The sequence below is a fragment of the Pelodiscus sinensis genome, chromosome 3, assembly GCF_049634645.1.
Source record: "Pelodiscus sinensis isolate JC-2024 chromosome 3, ASM4963464v1, whole genome shotgun sequence".
Lineage (NCBI taxonomy): Eukaryota > Metazoa > Chordata > Testudines > Trionychidae > Pelodiscus > Pelodiscus sinensis.
The window spans coordinates 59599314-59618829 of NC_134713.1; the positions used below are offsets into that span (position 1 = coordinate 59599314).

Consider the following 19516-nt stretch of genomic DNA (forward strand, 5'->3'; position numbering starts at 1 on the left):
ACTATGTCCTGCATGTTTCCCAGAGCGACTATCCTTCATAGAGGAGTACTAATTGTCTTGGCTACTTAAATCACAGCAGCTCCCACTGTAAATTTATCCACTCCAAATTAACTCCCAACTAACCAGCAGCTAGCTGGCATTGCAAGCTTCCATCGAGCTCTTGTCAACTGTCACAGTGGGTCTCAACTGGTTCTTGATTAGCCCCAAGCAATCAGATTAGCCTAACTCCCTTGGCTCTGAAAGTCTCCTAATTACCACCAGGTGTTCTAACTAGCCAGACTGTCCAGACTGCTTCTGGAAAGTTGCTGCTGATTCTAGACCAGCCCACACTAGTTTACCCAGGGAAAAGAGAGACACCTCTAATCTAGGGCTAACATATATCCCTTTGAATACTCTTCAATAGCCATCTGCCTGATCCTGTCACACTATCCACAGTGAATCACTGTCAAAGTCGATAGTAGCCACCCTACTGGGGACACACCAGTTCGAACTCCTGCACCTTTGACTTTACAAAATCCAGTGCTGAGAAAAAAAAAAAATCAACCTATGTAGGAGGGGAGACAAGGCCTTTGTCTCTGGAGGTTCTTCGGTACTGTTGAAAATCCCAATTGTTATACAAGCAGGCTGGGCACGTACTTTTATATAATTGATTTAGGTACATTTTACAAATCAGGCCCATAGTGATGAGAAAAAAAAAATCCATCAATTCAGTAACTACAGTGAATACCTAATTTTTTAATAAATCAGTTTTAAATGCAACATGTTTTTATAAACTTATGTACTTGACACATTAGCAATCAGATAAACCTCTTGAAATATTGCTTTTGTGCATGTTATTTGAATTCTGATGTCCATCTAAATTCAGCTTGACACAAATCCAAGTTAAATGTATATTTTTACTAGATATTTTCTTAACATAAAAACGTGTAAAGTTAACATTTATACAAATTGTCAAGATATACAATTGCTTAAATAAATATGTATATAGTGAAGACAACCTGGTTAGCACAAATTTCCAATTTATAATTTAAAGGCTACATTTGGTTTCAAATCTACTTTAAGGATTATACCAAACAGTGGTAATTAACCATTCTTTAGGAAACTAACTGACCAACAGGGACTTAAGCTCTGTCAAATTTTGAGCCTAATTTTCTTCTCCCTGCCCTAAATAAGAAGGCATTTAAAGGGTTTGCATATAAGTATGGAAGTTTCTCCATCATTACCAAATTGAGAAGAAGACTGGAGATTCTGAAATGATAGCTGCTAGAAGAGAAAATTAAGAGTAAGACATTTAGATAGAATACAACTGATCTTCCTACATCCAAAACCTTCAGATGTATTGTTTAAATATTCAGTCATTGAAAGTACCCAATTATATATAAAAGGCTTTTAGAAGATGCAGAGTAACAGCTGTATTTTAACTCAGCTATTGGCATACAGCTATTTTACTCACAGTCAAATACAAAACTATATATTAAAGAAACAAGGCCAGGCTTCAATTCCTTCACTGAATAAACTATTACATCCAAATTCAAGAAGTCCAAGGAGAAGAAATTTAAAATGTTAAAAACCTCCTGAACATAAACATATTCCCCCCTCCAAATCTTTTCTCTTCTCTAGTTTGAAAAAGGAAAAACACAATGAAACTAAGTCAGTATTGTACTTCCCTGTAGAAGAAAAAAATACATACCTTGAAGCAATCTTCTTGCATTGATAGTCTGTGAGCAAGTAAATGTCCCCTCTTTCAGTAACACATACTGTAGCGCCATCACTTGCCGCGACTAAGGACACAGTTATGTCCTTATGATGCAAAGCAGAGACTTGGCGAGGAGCAGTTACACACTTCTCTCCATTAGGATCCAGTAAATATCCTACAACAAAAACACAAGACCCCTATATGTTCTATTTGAGATTCCATAATTATTTATTTTGAGAACACTTCTCCATTCTCTCCTGTATTCCTGAAAAGCCAATTTCAACTCTTCACAATTATTAAGCAGAAACTAATACAAAATTACACTGTATAAGGTCAATTTTATTTGATTATAACGAAGATATTGATATTAGCTGCCACATCACATCAACACAACCTTCACGTATCCATAACTAGCTTCGGCAATTATCAAATCTGCTGCATGAACAGACTCTGTTCAGAATTACAGGCAGTCCCCGGGTTACGTACAAGATAGGGACTGTAGGTTTGTTCTTAAATTGAATCTGTATGCAAGTCGGAACTGGCGTCCAGATTCAGCCGCTGCTGAAACTGACCAGCGGCTGACTACAGGAAGCCCGAGGCAGAGTTGCTCTGCCCCGGGCTTCCTGCAATCAGCAGCTGATCAGTTTCAACAGGCTGAACCTGGACGCCAGTTCTGACTTTCTTAAGTTGAATCTGCCTTGGGCTTCTTGTAGTCATCGCTGGTCAGTTTCAGCAGTGGCTGACTTGGGGACGCCTGGGGCAGAGCAGCTGGGGTGCTGCTGGGTTGGTCCAGTAGCACCCAGAACGGCGCTGCGGGACCATCCGGCAGCGCCCCAGCTGCTCTACCACAGGCGTCCGGAGAAAAGCTTGGTCTGCTGGGGGGGGGGGGGGGGCGCACTAGCTGAAGACCAGCGAGACGGGGAGCAAAGCCGCGGAGCACGCAGGCAGCGGAACAGCCCAAACGTGCTGCAGCTGTCCCGCTGCCGGCGTCCTCCGAGGCTTTACTCCGCTGGTCTCCAACAGACCAGGGAGACGCTGAGCAAAGCCGTGGAGCACGTGGGCAGCGGGACAGCCCAGACAGACCAGGGAGCGCCCCCCAGCAGACCAGGGAGACGCGGAGCAGCTTTTCTCACCCCGGAGGATGCGGGCGGCGGGACCGCAGCGCATCTGGGCATCCCGCCGCTCCCGTCCTCCGAGGTGAGAAAAACCCCGTTCGTAACTGTGGATCCGACGTAAGTGGGATCCGCATAACTCGGGGACTGCCTGTATAACACAATATCGACCAGATTGAAAAGGCTCTTGTACCTAGCTGCAGGTCAGGCTTGTTTATTTGGTTGACTTGTTTTGAGCGGATAGGGGAGCAATTAAGGGGAAGTAGCTGGATTGTCTGAATCCTGTTTCCTACTTTTTAAGAAAAATATTTTTAGAATTTACTAAAAGTCAATTACTAAACTTCAAATGATATATTAAAGCAGTGGTCCCCAACGTTTTGGGGCTGCTGGGCGCCTGGGGGCGGGGCCGCTCACGCGCTGTGCGTATGGGGGCGGGGCCGCTCACAGGCCACATGACTGAGGGCGGGGCCAAGCATGCGTCGCACGCCCAAGGTCAGCACCGGCATGTGCTGCGATCCTGGGCAGGGGCTGCCCAGGTTCCGCGCGGCGCCGCGGGGGCTGGGGCTAGTGCGGCACCCCCGGGGCCGGGGCCGGGGCCGGGGCCGGGGCCGGGGCCGGGGCCGGGGCCGGGGCCAGGGCCGGGGCCAGGGCCAGGGCCAGGGCCAGGGCCAGGGCCAGGGCCAGGGCCAGGGCCAGGGCCAGGGCCAGGGCCAGGGCCAGGGCCAGGGCCAGGGCCAGGGCCAGGGCCAGGGCCAGGGCCAGGGCCAGGGCCAGGGCCAGGGCCAGGGCCAGGGCCAGGGCCAGGGCCAGGGCCAGGGCACGCGCGGCGCCCCCAGGGGCGGGGGCGAGGCCAGCGCCAGGGCCGGCAAGGGCATGTGCGGGGGCCAGGGTCAGGGTCAGCACCAGCACGCGCGGCGCACCCGGGGCTGGGGCTGGCCATGCGCCCGGGGCTGGCACCTACCGCACTCCCAGGGGCGGGGCCAGCCCAGATTGCTCCGCGGGCGCATGTAAAGGGCCCGGCGGGCGCCATGGCACCCGCGGGCACCGGGTTGGGGACCACGGTAAATTAAAGCATACTATTGATGGCAGTCACTCTGATGAAGATACCTATTGAATGTTATATGAGCTTATTAAATGAATTTTTATTTTTGACTTTTTCCAAAATCTACCTAGAACTCTGAGCGCTTATTTTCAAACAACATTTTTATCAATAAAAAAGGTCTTCCACATTATTAGTAATTTGACTATCCTTATGTTAGTAATAGTCACAATATTCCTTGCACTTGAAGTACTCATTAATATTTCATCCCACTTCCTCCACATCTCTATAGCTCACTTCTTCCGCAAATACTCAAGAACAAAAAGTGGATTTTGTGAGCAAGCCTAGTAGGTAAAACAATCCAGACTCTGGCAAACCATACTGTGTGGAGAACATTTTAGAGCCCAAAATCCCTTCTAAAGAACGCTTAAGAGGCTCCAGATTCAACTTATCAAGATTTGAAAATACTAGAGAGAGACACACACAGACACAGTCCCTTAAGTAAACATTGTTAAAAAATATTTAAATAGATTTAACATTTAAAATGTTAAAAAAAATTATAAAAACCTATGCAAGTTTGTCAGTATTTATATTAATGTCTAAATTAAATACTTATAAATAATTACTTTAGCATGAAATAGCATGATAATACTATGAACTTAAATTTAAATAAAAGAACAGGAGTTATTTTTTAAATATTTCGTATTAATGGCTATTTGTTTTTCAATAAAAGTTATTCATATTCCCCAACTGTAATAAACAAGTTTTACCCACTGTTGCCTTGCTCCTACATATGAGAGAAAAAAGAAAGCAATTTCTAGAAGCATTGCCTAAGCCTCCTGGGGTCAACACAAAACACCAGGATTAGCTTAAAAACATTTCAATCTGCACAGATGTACATGTGAAGAAAGAAAAACTCAGTCTAAACACCAATATCAGTCTGAGGTTATAAAGAGTTAAAAATGTCAAAAAATTTTCATCTCACACTGTCCCCATAACTATAAATGAAGTTCACTGCTGTATGGTATTTTAAATTAGTTATCTTAACTCAGATGAAGATTTATTCAGGAAACAAAAAACAACACGCAATTCTACCGTTGTGCTCTTATAAACCAGAACTCTCTGGTCTGGCAACATCTGTGGTCTGGAAGGATCAGAGAGCCCCAGTGCACTGCAGGGGCTGGGATGGGAGCCAGAAGCCTGGCATTATGCAGGGGTGGTGGCACGCAGCCCAGCCAGGTCTGCAGGGGACAAGGGGAGGTGAGCACGGGAGAGCTGGGAAGCTTGATGCACAGCTCAGCTGGGCTGCAGGGGAGGGAACCAGGAAGCCAGGGTAGGGGGGAACCAGGGCAGAGGACACCAGCAACGGGGGGGGGGGGGGGGGGGGCGAAGAGGGAAATCCAGAAAAAAATCTCTCATCCAAGACCATTCAGGTCCTAAGGGTGACAGATCAAGGAAGCCAACCATAGTAAGGACTTAGCAAAAATAGCAAACAAACCCAACCCCCACAATGCATATTCAGATATATATCTTGCTTTTAAAGTTAATAAGGAGTAAAAAATTGAGCGAATTCCCAATAGTATTTCACAGAGAAAGGAAAGCTGGATACAGGCAGTCCCCAACTTACGCGGATCCGACTTATGTCAGATCTGCAGTTATGAACGGGGCTTTTCTCGCCCCGGAGGACACGGACTGCGGGACCTCGCGGTCCCGCCGCCCGTGTACTCCGGGGCGAGAAAAGCTGCTCCGCGTCTCCCTGATCTGCAGACCAGGAAGACGTGGAGCAAAGCCGCGGAGGGGCTCGGGCAACGGGGCAGCCCAGGCACGCCTGGGCTGCCCCGCTGCCGGCTTCCCCTGAGGCTTTGCAAAGCCGCGGAGGGGCTAAAGCAAAGGGATGACAACTTACCTGATGAAGTGGGTTTTACCTGTAAAAGCTCAGGATATAATATATTTCTTAGTCTCTAAGGTGCCACAGGACTGGTGGTTGTTTTTAAAGTTACAGACTAACATGGCTAGTTCTAAGACAATATAAATTAAGCTTCTTTTCTCATTCAGCAGATAGCCAAATAAAAATTGTGTTTTAAAAATGTTACTCAAAGAAAAAGCTAAGAAAACATTCTTACCTAGCTGGCCACCATTTAATCCCATGGTATATACTGCTTCTCTAGTCCATAAAACTGTATGGAATCTTCCTGCAGCCACTCCAATCACCGTTCTACCTTTCAGATTTTTTGCCTGAACCTACATATGAAAGTCAAAGATTTTCATAGCAGTATCAAATCCCAAACAAATAAATTTGATGTGCATAAATCAACTTATTTGTCAATAAAAATCTATACCAATTAAACTCTTAATGGTTGCATCCGTTTCACTGAAGATTTGGCATTAAAAAAAAAGCAGGGTTCATTTCAGAAGTTAGTTACGTGGGACCCTATCCTACCACAAACGAAGAGAAACTAGAAAAACCAGTAAGTTAACTTATTTCCCTCCCTCCCCCCCTCCCCCCCCCACCTTCTTAGACTCAGAGCAATACCACCTTGGGCTACCAACAGATCCCAGAACTAAGCAGGATTAAGAGTTCAGTACATAGGTAAGAAAATTGAGGAAAAATACAAGTTGTCTAAAAAGCGGCTATTGGAAAGCTTTACTCTTTTTAAGTACAAGTGTCCTAGCATTCTGTAAGAGAGCATCATCTTAACATTTCACTCTCAGTGAGAAAAGGTTGAGGTATTAGCAAGACAGTTATTACCTGTCTGGGAACACTGCAGTTTGTAGGAGGAGGAAGAATACCCAACTGATGGTAAGTATTGAGGCCAAAGGTGTAAACTAACCCTTCTTCTGTTAAAATAACAGTATGATCCTTAGCTGCTGCTACCTGGGAACACTGATGGCCAATTAGACCTTCCACAAGTCTTGGAACCTAGTACAGATTGACAAAGTGTTGAAAACATTAGAATTCTTATTTCTGTACAAAGAGATAATATTTTAAAACACCATGCATACAGCCTATTAGCAACTCACACACAAAAAATGCCAAAAACAAATGCAAAAGAAAATTAATTGTAAAGTATAGAATTGTGTAATTATTGTTTCCTATGTTATTTAATGCTCAACACCTCATCACATGGTAAAAGTATTTTGTCACATTAATCTTCTCTCCATGTACCTTAAAAACAGATAATCTACTATCTACTCATGAACAAAATATAAAATTCCAAAAAAGCTGAGCGCTTTTCAACAGCAACAATTAGTGGTATGTATGTGCATTTTTGAAGTTCCTTCTTTCCCTTCTTTCTCCTAAATAATTTTTTTCAAAGTTACGATAGTACAAAATGGGCTTGAGATCCAATCTCTCTCAATCCCACAAGAAAAGAGGAGAAATCCAGCTTTCCAAAAGCCACTTGCCTCTAGCTCTGATTAAAAATGCTATTTTAGTGAATTTTCAAGTGGGGGAAGAAAAACCATACAAACAATATTTTGTTAAAAATCAATTAGATACATAAAATTTCTCTATGCTAGTATCAACCTCCATAATATCAAGGCCTTCAGGACTTTCCATCAGACATCTGTAAATTGGATTCATAGTACTAAAGAAGCTTGGTGTTATAAATGGAAGGATCTTTTTTTAAATCAATTTTTTTTTAAATGTGTGGAATTTACAGAATATAGGTGAAGTGATCAAAGATGGCATTGGTATGGGACCTAAAACTGGTCATTTAAGCCTTTACCATTTATAAATTATATAGTTATTCCAAATTTTGGCTAATGACTTTAAGCACACAACACTAATATATACATAAGTACACATACACACTTGCAACTTCTCAAACTGTTCCATTCAGGTTTCTCAGAAAATGTTATAATCATGTCATTTCATGTAAATAAATATGTACTATTGGTGATCAGTACATAGCCCTGAAGTCTTCATGGAGACTGACACACACAGCACCAAATTGAATTCTAATTTTTTTCTTTGTGATTTGCATCATGAAACTATTACTCGAATAAAAAAAGCAAGTACTGATCATTTTCAATAAAATCCATTTTAACTATAAATTCTTCTTTTGTAATAATTCCTGAACAAAGATGATCATTGTTAAAAATAACCCACAACTGATTAAAATATTAGAACTCTGTAGTGCACTTGGGACTGCATATTTAAAAACAGATTTTTTGTGCTAAAATATGCAAAATATATCTTTAAAGATACCAGGCATGTTTGTTCATCACCATGACCCAAGCGTCCTCCTTGACCATGTCCACAAGTGTAAATCTGTCCTTTCTGGGAAAGGAACACCGCATGAAATTTACAAAGCACCACCTGAAAAAAATATATGCAGTCACAATTTAAGAAATAGCTACATGGAACAGGAAACTACAGCAATAACATGCTCCTGCACCGAATTGTTTAATATCATGTTTTAAACAGAAACTATATTTTGTAACAAAAGCTAGGAATGTATTATAGCTTTGAAATCAAAAGTCAATCCAGCATTTTACATCATCATTACGGTATCTATACTTTCAAGAAGAATTGGGAGCCCTGATCTGTGTACTGAAGGAAAAGTAATCCAGGAGGACTTATACCCAGTAGCAGTCTCAATGACTAAAATAGGACTGTTACATGAGAAACAGCAAAATCAGTTCCAATATATACATTATTTCTCTGTGGACAAAACAATTACACAATGGTATACAACTTTTTAATCTTTGGGGTTTTTTTAAGGTAAAAATGTTCAAAATACCTGTTTAATATAGACTCCATTTCTAGGAAACAAATCCACCAATTCAGGATGATGCTTGCTCTGTTGACCACCATGACCCAAGGTAAAATTTATGTTGTTTCCCCAAGTGTAGACATCTGTGGGATCTAGAACATAAGAACGGCCATACTGGGTCAGACCAAAGGTCCATCAAGCCTAGTACCCTGTCTGCGGACAGTGGCCAATGCCAGGTGTTCTAGAAGGAGCGAATTCAACAGGTAATGATCAAGCAATCTCTCTCCTGCCATCCATCTACACCCTCTGACAAACAAAGGCTAGGGACACCATTCCTTACCCATACTGGCTAATAGCCATTTATGGACTTAACCTCCATGAATTTATCTAGTTCTCTTTCAAAGCCTGTTATAGTCCTAGCCTTCACAACCTCCTCAGGCAAGGAATTCCACAGACCGACTATGCGCTGTGTGAAGAAGAACTTCCTTTTATTTGTTTTAAACCTGCTGCCCATTAGTTTCATTTGGTGGCCCCTAGTTCTTATATTATGGGAACAAATAAATAACTTTTCCTTATTCACTTTCTCCACACCACTCATGATTTTATATACCTCTATCATATCCCCCCTTAGTCTCCTCTTTTCCAAGCTGAAAATTCCCAGTCTCTCCTCATATGGGACCCTTTCCAAACTCCTAATCATTTTAGTTGCCCTTCTCTGAACCTTTTCTAATGCCACTATCTTTTTTGAGATGAGACCACATCTGTATGCAGTATTCAAAACGTGGGCATACTATAGATTTATATAAGGGCAATAAGATATTCTCAGTCTTACTCTCTATCCCTTTTTTAATGATTCCTAACATCCTGTTTGCTTTTTTGACTGCCAATGTACACAGTGTGGATGTCGTCATAGAACTATCCACAATGACTCCAAGATCTCTTTCCTGATTAGTTGTAGCTAAATTAGCCCATATCATATTATATGTATAGTTGGGGTTATTTTTCCCCCGATGTGCATTACTTCAAATTTTTCACAATAAATTTCATTTGCCATTTTGTTGCCCAGTCACTTAGTTTGGTGAGATCTTTTTGAAGTTCTTCAGAGTCTGCTTTGGTCTCAACTACCTTGAGCAGTTTTGTATTGTCTGTAAACTTTGCCACCTCACTGTTTACCCCTATCTAAAATTCAAAGGACAAATTCCATCTTCAATATCTACCACATCTGTGTATTTAGTTCATATTTATATTTCAGATGGAATTAAGTTAACACTATACATCCCTAGGACTGTCACATCATGTAAGTGACTAGTCAACTATCTGATTAGTGATGTGACTAGTCTCTTCCCCCATTTGCTGCCTCTATCAAAGAAGGGAGAGGGGGGTAGGAAGAAGGAAGCAGAAGCCAGTGCTGGGGAGCGGCTTAAAAGCTGGTTCCCCCCAGCACTGTCTCTGCAAGGGAGGCACACTTTCATCTTTAAGACCTATTTATATGTAAAGTCTGCAATACAAAATTGCAGTTACTGATATGCAAATTTTGTCTTCCACACAGTTAATTTATATTATTGGCTAAGAACAAAAACTTGCAACTCAAGACACTTTTGGTCAAAGTTATATAATTTAGAGCTGTGAAAATAGAGTACCCTTTCAGCTGTAAATACCCTGGTACTAGAAAGTGAATTTAAACTTACTTCCTTTTGACAAACAGATAAGAAAGTCAAATAAGTACAGATGCAACAATGAGTTTATATTTTATCTATAGATGCAAAGCATGATTGTAATCACTTATATTTTAAAGTCACTTAAATACCAAAATAGAATGATGAAATTTTGTTTAATAAAATAGAAGACAAGGCAACATCAGCCCAGAATTTAGGTTGCATATATTTTTTTTCCTTTTTCCAAAAAAACCTAAGATATATTTGTGTAATGAAATATTACAGCAATCAGTAATTTAATAGATTAGAAAAGGAAACTGATAACTCTGTTTATTTGCCCAAACTGACTGAAATGGGGGAAAGCACGAGTGGACCATAAATAGGAAAAAGCAGGTTACATGTTGAAAATTAGATTATAATAATTCAAAGATATTAGTAACACTGATGGGAAAGTATATTCAAAGATTTTAAACTTAACAGTATCTTAAAGTTCTGATATACTGAAATTAGCAGATCATATGACTTATATATAATACAGGTTGGACCTCCCTCAGGACCTGAGCCATTCCAACCCAGGGGAGGTCAATGCTCCCCTGCTGGTTGCCTTGATGCCAGCTCCTCTCCCTGGAGCTCTCAACGCTGGGGCTCCTTGCCCTGCCACTGCTTCGATAATGCTGGCCCAGGCAAGGCTCCCTGCCCTGCTGTCCCTGGGAGTTCCCAGCGATTCCCAATCTAGGGATGGCCAGCCACTGTCAGCCCCATTCAGCCGCTGCCAGCCCCACTACCTCCAGGGGTTCCTTGGGGTTGCCTGACCCCAGGGCCACCCAGCTGCTCACCGGCTGCTGAGGCCCAGCCCCATTGTCACTGGGGGTTTCCCAGGGTTCCCTGGCCAGGGCCAGCCACTGGGGATTCCCCTGTGGGGAGCTGGGACTCCTCAGCTGCCGCCCGGCCTCGCTGCCAGGGTTTCTCAGCCAGAGATCCCACACCACTGCCAGGCCCCGCTGCCACCAGGGGTTTCCTGGTCAGAGCTGCCCAGCCATCCCAAGGGTTTCTTGATCAGAGCTGCCCAGCCACCAAGGGTTTTCCAGGGTTCTGTGCTTCTACCACCTAACCATGCTGCTTCTATCTTCTCTAAGTACTACACCATTAGTACAGTCATAATTAGTAACAGAGGGTATTGTCTACACATGCACAAACATTTGTAAGTTGATAGAGATAACCATCTTGTAGGAATCTCTGTATTAAATGTGGTGTCCTACCTGTTTTCTTGAATACTACATAGGCTGGTCTATCCTTCATCACAAGGTCCAAGGCAGATAAGCCTTCTTTATCTTGCATGTATAAACTAGCCCCATGCTGAAAGAAGGGGGGGGGGAAACCGGCTGGTATGAGTATTACTATCATCCCAACATTTCACAGCTAGCAAAGAAATGAATATGACAAATAGTCTTAGGTGATCTCACTGCAATGCTACATTTGCTAAGCAAATAAATCCTTTGCATTCCAGAACCATAACATTCTAAAGATGGATTAAACTCAGTAAATAATAATCAGGGACAAGTGAAATGGACTATTTCAAAGTAAGTCTACAAAAAAGCTCAACGGGACAAGCTTCAACAATAACTACTATTCTACATACAGTGATGTGGCAATGACTCCCACAGTTGAAAAACAAATGGGAGTCCCCACTGTGCTTTTAGAGCTAGAGATGATAAAGTGCTATACAAGAGTTAGATACTACTATTACATTTGGGCATCTTCACCAAGGCTAGCAAGTGGGTGTGACAGAAGTGGAGTTGTTCTGTAATAATTTACAAATACTGTATGTTTATCTGTTAATTAGAATATTTTCTCCATGAATGTTGGTATGCTAATAGGAGGATGTGTTGGGAAGAAGAAACAGGAAAGAATACAATGGCTGAAGATTCAACACAAGCTACTGGTTATTATTCTTTATTTAAAGGATAGCTGATAAAGTCATTTTCATGATTAAAATGGGGGCTATGTAATACCATTTGTGTTTGCTATGTTTCTGAATATGCACAGTAATCTGGACTATGAACTAAAAGAATCTTTCAGAGGTCAGTCTGCACTTTTGGGGTCTTTTGTTTCTTCCCGTAGAGGCTGCACTCTCAAAGACTGACAGATTTCACCTTTGGATGAATTATTAAAATATTTGCTGGACTAATCAAAAATGATTTGGTCCCCAAAAAAGTTCAGTTTAGCCCTGGAAGCAGTTCCAAACACAATATATATTTTAGTGCAGCTTATTTAGCTACACAGTACCTAGGGACAAAGAGAAGCAAGTCACACAACCAGATCCCCAAAAAAACCAACACACACGCACACAGAGCAGTTTGGAGTGAACAAATATGGGACACCATTTCTACTGAAAAAGTTTTAAAGTTCTCCAGAATCACAGACACACTAAAGATAACAAATCATTAGAAAGGGCTGAAAAACAACTACTTGGAACATTTTCAAGGAAAGAATGGTTGGGATGAAAGCAAAGTGGCAGGTAAAATAAGCATTTTAGTACCATCAAAGCTTTTAAAATTAAAACTATTGGAGATACATCCATTTTTGTTAGTCTGCCTATTGAAAGCAGATAATACTAGCAATGATCAACCAGTGTAATACCTCAAATAAGAAAGGGAGAATTCCCTGACCTCTGTCTGGTAAGAAATTGGCTAAAGAGACAAGTGGGGCAGAACTAAAGCCCAACATGACAATCACCTTCTAATCAATTTCACTTTCGTGTACTACTAATAAAATGTTAAAAGAAATGAGCAGTAGATACCTGATTTCTTAAGAAATATTTCCATTTAACTATTTTTTTTAGTGTCAGGAAAACATTTCTGTTCGTATTTTTGGAACACATTTTAAAAAAATTAAATATAGTACCAAATCTAAGCCCAGACTGTTTGTTAAGTAAACAGAAACTCCGTGCAGCCCATTGACTTCAACAGGATCCTGCACAGAGGTAAGGGTCAGCTCATGTAGAGTCACTTACAAGATAAGCACTTGAGATCCTGTCTATATTTTAAGCTGCACAGATTTAACTTCAAAATTGGCTTAATTGTTATTGGACATAAGGAATCAAGTTACATTAAAAATCAATGCAATTCAGTTTTAAACTGAATTAAGTAGCGTACACAAAAGTAGGGATATTAGTTTATGGTCATTCAAACAATTAATCGATAAGCCTGGGTTTATCGGTTAATCCGAACAACTACACATCTCTATCAGACGCCGTGTGATGACGGAGCTTCCCCCCCCCCCCCCATCTCCCCCACAAACAAGGCTGCTGCCACCCCACACTCGGCCTCTCATAAAGAGGCAGCAGCACAGGACAGCAAGTGGGAGCCGGTCTGCATGGTGAGCCAATTTTTAAAACCAGCTCTTCTCGCAGATCAGCTCCGCCTGACACTCCACGCTGCTGTCTCTGGCTGCCAGTCCCACCCCAAGGGGGAGCATTTTAGTAACTGTGTAATTGCTAAAAATTGTTGCAGCTACATGACTACTAAAATAAACAATATCTAACATCCTTAACTCAAAGAGTTTTGTACTAGTTTAGCTCAATCAGTTTGAAAGTCACACCTTGAGTGAAATTTTGAATACAGGACTTTCTTTACAAGTTCATGCATGACACACCCTAAACACATTTAAAAAAATAGTATGCATTACATAGTCAGATACTGACCTTCAGCAATGACCAAACACAGTCAATATGTCCATAAAAGATGCCTCTGTGCAAAGCTGTCCATCCAGACTCCTTGTCTTTTGCCAATAAATCCACTCCTTTGGCCTCTGCCAGCCAATCTAGAACACCTTTCTTACCACAAGATGAAGCAAGATGAAGGACATTCCTACCAAAGGTATCCTTTAAGGTTGCTGCATTGTAGCAGTAAGAGGAGAGAAAGGCCTTGATCTGGCCTTCACTTCCTCTGGTTACTACAGAAATAATATCCAAAGCATGTTGCAGAGAATGACACTTCAGAGTGCAGTCAGGAAGGATAGAATTCATTCTCCCCTTTCTCAAACTGCTCCCTCATTAAGAGGAGCAACCAGTATGAATGCTAAGGCACTCCCTTTTTATGACACAATACAGTGCCACAGGAAATTCATTACTCCTAATACTTAAATTAAATTTTATATAGCAGCCATCGAAATCTTTATGCAGTTACGTTTGGCACTTAATAAAAAATATAATATTTATAAGTATAAATGTATACTGTGGAGTCCTATTTCTCCATTTTATACAACAAAAAAAATGTTATTGTCCATAGAAAATTCCAAGAAACAAAGGAGCGGGGAGGGGGGCTCCCCCTCCACACGATCTAATTCTTCTAAATCTCCATGATTGCAAAAGAGACCTGCAAGAAAAGGAATAAGAGGGGAAAAGAGACAAATAAGAATTACACAACATTCAATAGACTTCTACCCCAAGACCATATTTTTAGGGGCTTTTTATTAGATATGAGAAACACTGAACTTTGATAGGCCCAATTTTTATGTCTGTTGCATTGATGTTTCCATACATTGGAAAAGCCCCCATAAGTCCTGTAAAAATATGAAACTTCTCATTCACACCCCCACACTGACTCCAGGTGACCAAATTACCCAATAGTCCCTTTGATTATTCAAATGATTTAAATAATTTGTAGATTAAAGGGACAGTAAAATGTTGGTAAACTGGGCCATCACACACACACACACACACACACACACACACACAAAACTAGGGATATTAACAAATGTTTATAATTGTAAACATAGAACTGCTGAATTTTTTGCAGTTACACATTTACATGCAAGGGAGCAGATGAAAGCCAGTGCTTGGGGAGGGAGCCATCTTAAAAGCCGGTTCCCACCGCCCCACCCACCCCCACTTGCTTTCTCTAATACAGAGGCAGCAAGAGGGGAGGTATGCTTTGAGCCCAGGATTAATTGATGAGTCCAGGTTTATCAGTTAATTAAACGGACTATATGCTAACATACCTACAAAATACTTGTAATTCTTTAAATGTGTAGGGGATGGGGAAGGTGGCTATTTGGGGGGGGGGGGGTAGCAAAAAAAATACTTTAAAAAATTTCTTTTCACAGAGAAAAAAAAGTAATTTGGGTAAGGAAAAAATTCAGTTTCAAGATACTAATGATTTGTTGCCAGGCATCTGACCAGTGAGATTAAAAAAGATTCTTAATTCTTGTTTGTTCTTCAATGAATAGATCACATAGTAAATGAGGTACAAACAACCAGCATTCAAAACCAACCTTCCCCAACATTCAAAATAAGTACATAATTAAAATAGTCAGTGACGTACATACACCACTCTGAACAGTTTTAATATTTCTATCTGAATTTGAACTATTATTCAAGCTAAACAAAAAAAACCCCAACAACATACACAAACTTTCAGACAACAGCCTTCTTCAGCACAAACATATTCTGAACCAGATATCACTCTCGGTTACACATGCACAACTCCCTCATTTTCATGTTTGTCACCCTGTTAGTAGTATTTGACTCTCTGCATATAGGATTTACAACTTTTCAGCTTATGAAACCTCAGTATAAAATTCTCCTAGAAGCATGAATGGTATATCCAAAAGGACCAGTACAAAGTTTTCATTGGATAAATATCAATGAATCCTGTGAACATTATCTCAAATATGAAAAATGTAAACACAGATGCTTTGGCACCTCATAAGTTATAGCACTCATCACTGTTCTGCATGTCCCAAAAACATTAATGAACTTAGCTGCCCATAACTTTGTTAGGTAGGAAAGTAATATTACCACTTTGCAGAAAGGAAAAACAGGTTAAATCTTTTGCCCAAAGTCAACACAGGAAAACTGCGGAAGAGGCAGAAATAGGACACAGAAATTAGGGATGTGAACAGCTAGTTGACTACACAATTAACCAACCAATAAGCCTGGGCTTATGGGTTAATCTTGTCAACTACACACATTCCCCCTCCTCTTGCTGACTCTGTATCAGAGGCAGCAATGGGGGGGGAGGTGAGACAGCAGCCAGTGCCCCAAGGAACTGGCTTTTAAACCAGTCCCTACGGGCATCGGATCCCGTGGAGCCACCTGCTCCCTCCCACCGCTGTGCTGCTGCCTTTGATAGAGAGCGGGTGGGGTGGGCGGGCAGGCAGGAGCCAGTGCTTAAAAGTCTGCCCCCACGGGTATGTACACGTACACACACACACACACACACACACACACACCCCGAGGGGAGCAGGAGAGGCTGCTTAATGGATTGCCAGCATAGCTTCTATCCACGGGGCACTTGGGCCCCCTGCAGACAGGGGTGGCAGGCAGGAGTTTTAAAAACTGGCTCCCCTCATGGACTAGCTCCTGCCTGCCAACCTGCACTGCTGCCTCTGATACACGCTGACTGTCGGCTCGGACTACTGAATAGTAATGTAACCACTAAAATTTCATGTGGTTACACAATTATTCAATTACACGATATTTAACATCCCTAACAGCTATCCTGATTCCCAGTCCTAGGGCTTCTCTCTCTCCAACGTGACACTGACAGAAGTGTTCGCAGAAATCAATTGTTAAAGAATATTTGCAGAAAATGAATTCTGAGCTCAAATGTGACTTGCAGCAGAAATATGATTCTAAACAAACATTATTAATCCAAACCACATGACATGCCCAAAGTTAAGAAATTCCTACAATAGCAAATATTTTGGAATAAACTAATGTACTCAAACTTGTGCAAAGAGTATTCGCTAAAAAATTTCAAATAGCAAGTCATTTTAAGAAAAATAAACTGCTTGAGTAAATTTTTAGAAAGTTATTCACTATGAATTATTCACTCTGTTCTATTTTACAGTAAAATTCAGAAATATTTCATAAATCAAAAGAAATGTCTATCCAGTTTACAATGTTCTATTCTCTACACAAGATTGACATTCTACTGACATGTGCCAGACCCAAGATGGACACAAATTCAATTCTACATCGGATATTCAGAGATTCCAGGCTGAGAAAGAACCACTGTGATCAATTAGTCTGAGAAGTGAAGCAAGAAAACATAACTAAACCATGAAAAGTGGAAGTCTGTAACAGTTAGGGCCCTTCCAAATTCAAGGTCCATTTTGGTCAATTTCACTGTCATAGGATTTTAAAAGTTGTAAATGTTATGATTTCGGCTATTTAAATCTAAAATGTTACAGTTTTGCAGTTGTAGGGATCTTGATGGAAAAAGGAGTTGTGGGGTAGTCACAAGGCTATAGTAAGGGGGACTGAGTGTACTGTTATCCTTATTTCTTTTGACAGTCGTGGAGTCTTCAGAGTTGGGCAGCTGGAGAGCAGTGGCTGCTGGCCAGGATCCCAGCTCTGAAGGTAGTAGTACAGAAATAAAGACTGCACAGTATGATATTGCCACCCTTACTTACGTGCTGCTGCTAGCTTGGTGCTGCCTTTAGAGCTGGGCACATAGCCAACAGACAGCTTCCTGCAGCAGCCCAGCTTTCAAGATAGCAGAGAAATATGGGTGGGAATAATGCAATACCCACCCACCCATATCCCGCAACTCCCTTTCGGGTCAAGGTCCTAATTGGGCAATGTTAGCCTTCCCCATTATATCCGTATAGTTTAGGCTAAAAGCACACAGAAAAGCAGATTTCACAGGGGGAGACCATATTTCATAGTCATTAATTTGGAAGGCCCTAATTATAAATAGTGTATTAATCAGAAAAGTGATTGACAATATTACAAACACCACCAAACTTTTATTCTCTTGAAATGCAGGGAAATGGTTTTGGGAGTATTTTTTCACCCTAATTAATAAGTGCTTAAATAACATAGTGAAACACATTATGTTTAAAAAGAGAGAGAGAGAAAGATCGATTAGCTAGATAACTTAGTTCTTGTAGTAGCAGCTTCAAGTATTTCAAATCCTGTTTTATGTTATACACAATATACGGTAGTAATATTTATAATCTGTGGAGCACCTAGCAAGACACATGGTACATATATGAAACATTTTAAACAATATTTCAAGGAATGCACTAAAATTTTTAACAGAAAAATAAGGTTTTTAGTAGGATGTAAGTGGATAGTCAAGTAGTCGACTACTCGATAAGCATACGCAGGAGCCAGTGCTGGTGAAGAATGAGCTTAAAAGCCAGTTCCCCCCAATACTGTCTCCACTGGGGGGAGTAGGGGGAGGGGTGAGGAGCAGCAGGGTACTGGGCATGAGCTGGGAATCCAGTATCCCAGTTTGCGCCCAGTCCCCTGCTGCGCCTCTATCTTTTAAATGCTTTTAAAGCAGAGACATAGCTTCTGGCACTGGATCGTGCCCAGTTCCTCACTATGACTCTGCCTTTTAAATGTAGTAAGAGCCAGGCAGCTGTCCGTACATTTCAAAGGCAGAGCCACAGCGGAGTTAGCTCCCAGGGCCGGGAGCTAACCCTGCTGCGGCTCTGCAGTTTCCCCTCTTATCAACTAATTGAGCAGTCAATGGAAATTCCATTGACTACTCAATTAGCTGATTAAACAAAATTTAACATCCCTGGTTTGAAGCTCTGTTTACAGTACTGTTACAATTCTGTTAGTCCCAGAATATTAGAGACACAAAGCGGGTGAAGTAACATATTTAAATTGACCAACTTCTATTGGTGAAATAGATACGCTTTATAATTAGGGATGTTAAATTTGATGAATCGAATAGTTGATGGAAATCCCATCAACTATTCGATTAGTTAATTAGTCAATAAGGACTAGCACATTCTGCCTTTGAAATGTACATTTCAAATATTGAAATGCTGCATAGAGCCTAGGGTCAGCGCTTCTGCTTTGAAACGCACAAGAGTCCCAGTGGGGGCTCTTGTACATTTCAAGAAGGAAGCAATGCGGGGACTCCCTGCTAACCCCAGGCTCCATTTGAAACGTACAAGAAGCCCAGCGGGGACTCTTGTACATTTCAAAGTTAGAATGCCGCCACTGCGCCCCGCCCCCTCCCACGGAACTGGAGCCGGGGGGAACCGGCTTTTAAGTCACTTCCCCAGCACACTCTCCTCTTCCCCCCCTTGCTGCCTCTTTGTGATAGAGGCAGCGGGGGAGGAGGGGCGCAGCAACTAGTCGACTAGTGTGTCAACTATCTGATAAGCAGGGCTACTCAACACGCAGCCCATGGGCCACATGCGGCCCGCAGCCCATTTGTTCACGGCCTGTGGTGTGGTTTGGGTTTACGCAGGGCTCAACTTGCAGCTCATGGGTGGGATCCTTTGAACATGGTCTCCACTTGGAACACGCTCCACAATGGCGAGCA

General features: G+C 41.7%; 1 protein-coding gene across 4 annotated transcripts in view; it reads right to left on the minus strand.

Annotated features, from left to right (window-relative positions):
* Positions 1–19516, minus strand: part of IBTK (inhibitor of Bruton tyrosine kinase) — a 114031-nt gene that overhangs the window by 89350 nt on the left and 5165 nt on the right. For all 4 annotated transcript variants that reach the window (XR_012902586.1, XM_075923811.1, XM_006115893.4 and 1 more), the window contains exons 2-8: positions 13924–14596; positions 11480–11576; positions 8593–8717; positions 8058–8168; positions 6597–6767; positions 5971–6088; positions 1691–1871 (exon numbers count right to left, since the gene is read on the minus strand). Coding sequence is in view for 3 of the 4 variants with exons in the window: in XM_075923811.1 (XP_075779926.1) it covers positions 1691–1871; positions 5971–6088; positions 6597–6767; positions 8058–8168; positions 8593–8717; positions 11480–11576; positions 13924–14247 (1127 nt within the window). In the remaining variant the exon portion in view is untranslated. The remainder of the gene's footprint in view (positions 1–1690; positions 1872–5970; positions 6089–6596; positions 6768–8057; positions 8169–8592; positions 8718–11479; positions 11577–13923; positions 14597–19516) is intronic.